At 37.3% G+C, this 3773-nt stretch overlaps 1 protein-coding gene across 1 annotated transcript; it reads right to left on the minus strand.

Moving 5' to 3' along the window:
* Nucleotides 1-1361: 1361 nt before the first annotated feature.
* On the minus strand, nucleotides 1362-3773 carry LOC133819903 (pentatricopeptide repeat-containing protein At5g39680-like). Its single transcript, XM_062253282.1, has one exon. The coding sequence runs from the start codon at nucleotides 3700-3702 to the stop codon at nucleotides 1564-1566; it is 2139 nt and encodes a 712-aa protein (XP_062109266.1). The 5' UTR covers nucleotides 3703-3773; the 3' UTR covers nucleotides 1362-1563.

The raw sequence follows: 3773 nt of genomic DNA on the forward strand, positions 1-3773 counted from the left end.
GGAGTTGCCACTGTCCTCCATCTTCTTCTTGATTCTCCCAAGCATCTTTGCCACAGTCTCTTCAATATTGAAGCTTAAACCGTCGAAACATACCAACTTTATTTGCCTCATCTTTAATCTTTGATCACTCTTTGATAATTAAGAAATTGTTTTTTTTATATAAATAAGATTAAAAGGACTATAACAATGCTTTGGAGGGGTTCATACCTATATGTATTTATAGGGCTATTATATCTCTTATACTAATTAGAGTGGGATTAGTTTTATAAAATATCTTTATAGATATTACTTAGATTATTCAATTTAGAATAATATCTCTAAGTTGGAAATAATGAGTTTTATACCGTATAATAACAAACCAAAAATATCCTAACAAACTCACAAGTAGTCGTCAGTATACTAGCAGTTGTATCAACCTCCTAAAAAAAACAGAAAAATTAAATCAGTTCTATCAACCCAATATCTCATGACATAGAATAATATAATGGAACACTAACAACGAAAGAAGAAAAAAGAGAAGAAACATTTACTAGACTCTTCTCCACCACCCAGAATTGATTCTCTCTGCAACATCACATTGAATCATTTTTTTTTCAATCCAAAATCTATATTGATACACCAAAACAAGAGAGTTGAATTTGGTCGTCTATGAGCATCTAATACACATACAGATTTCGTAAAACTTCATTGTTCCATTATGAAAAAGCAAGGCCAAAACATAATCAAAACATAAAAAAAAATGTTCATTACCTACCTCTTCCTCAGCAGCTTTTCTCATATTGTCCTCGGCTTTCATATTAGCTACTGTTCCGATAGTTGCTGCAGAAATAAAATATAGGGACGAAATTACCAATTAATAATCTGGTTTGAGTCACGGACTAGGTCGCTTCTTTAAGAGTTTCGCCACACTGCCCAAAAATGTCAAAACAGACTATCATCCCCGTCGTCCCCAGGATAACCCAGTCAATAGATGAGCATTTGAGGAATGGAAAACACCTGCCTACATTATTTAAGACAAGAATTTTATTTCAACAGGTTGGATGCTTTTTATATGCAAAGATAAGAAACAATATAAATATATATCTATGTAGTTGAAAATTTTCCAAAATGCACAGATTCAGAAAGGAGTGAAACAAATAAGATTATAAACTTTGCAACTTCTACACTAAATTCACTAGAGAAGCTATGAACTGAAGCAGCAGGAATTTGGAAAACTTTGATTAGCTTAAGAGGCAACCCACCAGAATATAAATGTTGATCATCAGTTCATAAAGTGATAGAAATTTCGGTTTAATCAAATTCAGAAAAGCATTCCACTATCCAGTTGAAGTTGCCTCAAGGCAGTAATAAACTCGAAAGGGTGACTCAAATAAGATCTGAAGTTTCAAGATTTGAAAGAAGAATTTGTTGATGGATGGTCAAATTATAGAAAGAACACACACAAGATAGTCAAGAGTGATGCATTCAGGAGTATGCCAGGGTGTCATTGATGCTGATACGAAGCCAGTAAGCCGCCACTGACCATGATGTTAATTTTGCTGCTTTAGCTCATTTAAATTATCTTCACCAGTAGTCTGCACAAGAACAACATCCATTTTGAAAGTGATGGAAACGATTGGCATCTCTAACAATGATTATTCTGTTTGTGAGTTTTGAAATCATTTTCACAGCAGAGTGGCAATCATCACACATCCGGAGGTTCTTAATAACACGGAGAGGTGCTTCAGAAGGCATTTTCATTAAGCCATATGCTATGGCCAGCTTCTCACTATGATAGCTAAGATAATCTTCTTTCTGCTCATCCTCTACATCATGCAACACTGCAGCAATATCTGGTACATACCCCAATTGTTTGATTTTGTTCAACAACTCCCCTACCTTTTCATAAATCTGTCTAGATTCTGGGTGCGAGTTATCCTCTGAAACAAAGACATGGGTAGTATTTTTTATCTCTACCCAACTCACTCCGGGTTCTTTCTTAATGTTTCTTCCCCTCATGAGTTTTCGAATCTTCACAACTGCATCCCACCTGCTTGCTTTGGCATACATATTTGATAACAGTAGATATGTTCCCACATCATCAGGATCCATCTTTACAACAATCTCTGCAACTCGCTTGCCTAAGTCATAATTTCGTTGCACATAACAAGCATTCAGTAAAGTGCGCCAGGCAACGACATCCCATTTGGTTGATACAGATCTCATATAACTCTCAGCATCATCAAGCATTCCAGCCCTGCTCAAAAGCCCAACAATGCAGGTATAGTGCTCAACTCCAGGTTCAATGCCAAGTTGTTTCATCAGTTGGTTCAAATAATAGAACCCTTGTTGAACCAGACCCAAATGGGAACATGAAGAAAGTACAGCAACAAATGTTATGTAGTTAGGATAGTCTCCAACCATCATCATGTCTCGAAACACATTTAGAGCTTCCTTGCCGAGCCCATGATGGGAATACCCAGATATCATAGCATTCCAGGTAATGGAGTTTCGAAAATTCATGTTTGAGAATACTTCATTCGCTGCTTCAATGTGGCCACTCTTGGCATACATATTGATCAGTGCATTTCCAACAATGACATGATCCTTAAAACCTGACTTCTCAGCACAGGCATGTAACAGAGCTCCATGTCTCAGAGCAGACAAAGATGCACTTGAGTTCAACAACACAGCAAAAGTATATTCATTTGGTGCAATATCTTTTATTTGCATATTCACAAAATGGTTCAAAGCTTCCTCAAAGTACCCATTTTGGAAATAAGCAGCCATGATTGTTGTCCAGGAGACGACGTTACGAGTTAACAAGCGTTGAAAAATATTCACTGCATTTATGAGCTTGCCACATTTGCCGTACATATCCATGATTGCACTGTTAACAAAGGCATCATGCTCAATGTCAGTCTTCAACATTTGGCAATGAACTTGTAGACCTAATCTCAAAATTCCAAGACTAGAACAAAGGCCAAAAACAGTAACGTAAGTAGCACTGTCCCATTTCACACACTCACCCACCATCCTACTTAAAACTTGTACTGCTTCCTTTAGATGCCCATGTTCTAGTAGCCCGTGTAATAATGAATTATAAGTAAAAATATCATTAGCTGGTACTGTATTGAAAACACTTATAGCCCCTTCCATATCCGAAAGCCTTGAGTACATGTGAACAAGGGAATTCTTCACATGCTGATGAAACATCAATCCAGACTTTAAAATATAACCATGACACTGCTTGCCTTCTTGGACTTTCCCACCATTAGAACAGGAACAAAGAGCAGTGGTCATTACAAACTCATTAGGACATACATGATCCACCGAAAACATACTTTTGAACAAGCCAAGAACTTCCAAGGCACGTCCATTATGCAAGTAACCAGCCATTAATGCACTCCAGGAAACCACATTTCTCACACTCATACTATCAAACAGCTGGCGGGCAATCTGAATTTGACCACATTTAGCGTATAAATTGATCAGAGAATTCGTTTGAACTACACCACTGCCGTTACTGAATGCATTGTTTGAAATAACGACGAAATAGGCATGGATTATTTTTCCGAGCTTAAGGTTTCTAGTACCGGTAGCAAATTTCAGGAGCCTAACTGGGTCAGCAAGGGAGGTTATGTGGTTTGGAGCATTCGATATATATAGCTTGTCATTAAAAAACACAAGAGATTTCCTCGGTGTAGCTTTAAGAATCGCCATCGTTTGTTGTCAATAACACTTATCTTCATGGCGAGAGTAGTCTTCTCAATCGATGTTGGATTTCACGGGCC

Source organism: Humulus lupulus, chromosome 2, assembly GCF_963169125.1.
Source record: "Humulus lupulus chromosome 2, drHumLupu1.1, whole genome shotgun sequence".
NCBI classification, from domain to species: Eukaryota; Viridiplantae; Streptophyta; class Magnoliopsida; order Rosales; family Cannabaceae; genus Humulus; species Humulus lupulus.

Excerpts from the sequence above, each read along its gene's own strand:
- LOC133819903 (XM_062253282.1), bottom strand. The coding sequence starts at position 3,702 with ATGGCGATTCTTAAAGCTACACCGAGGAAATCTCTTGTGTTTTTTAAT.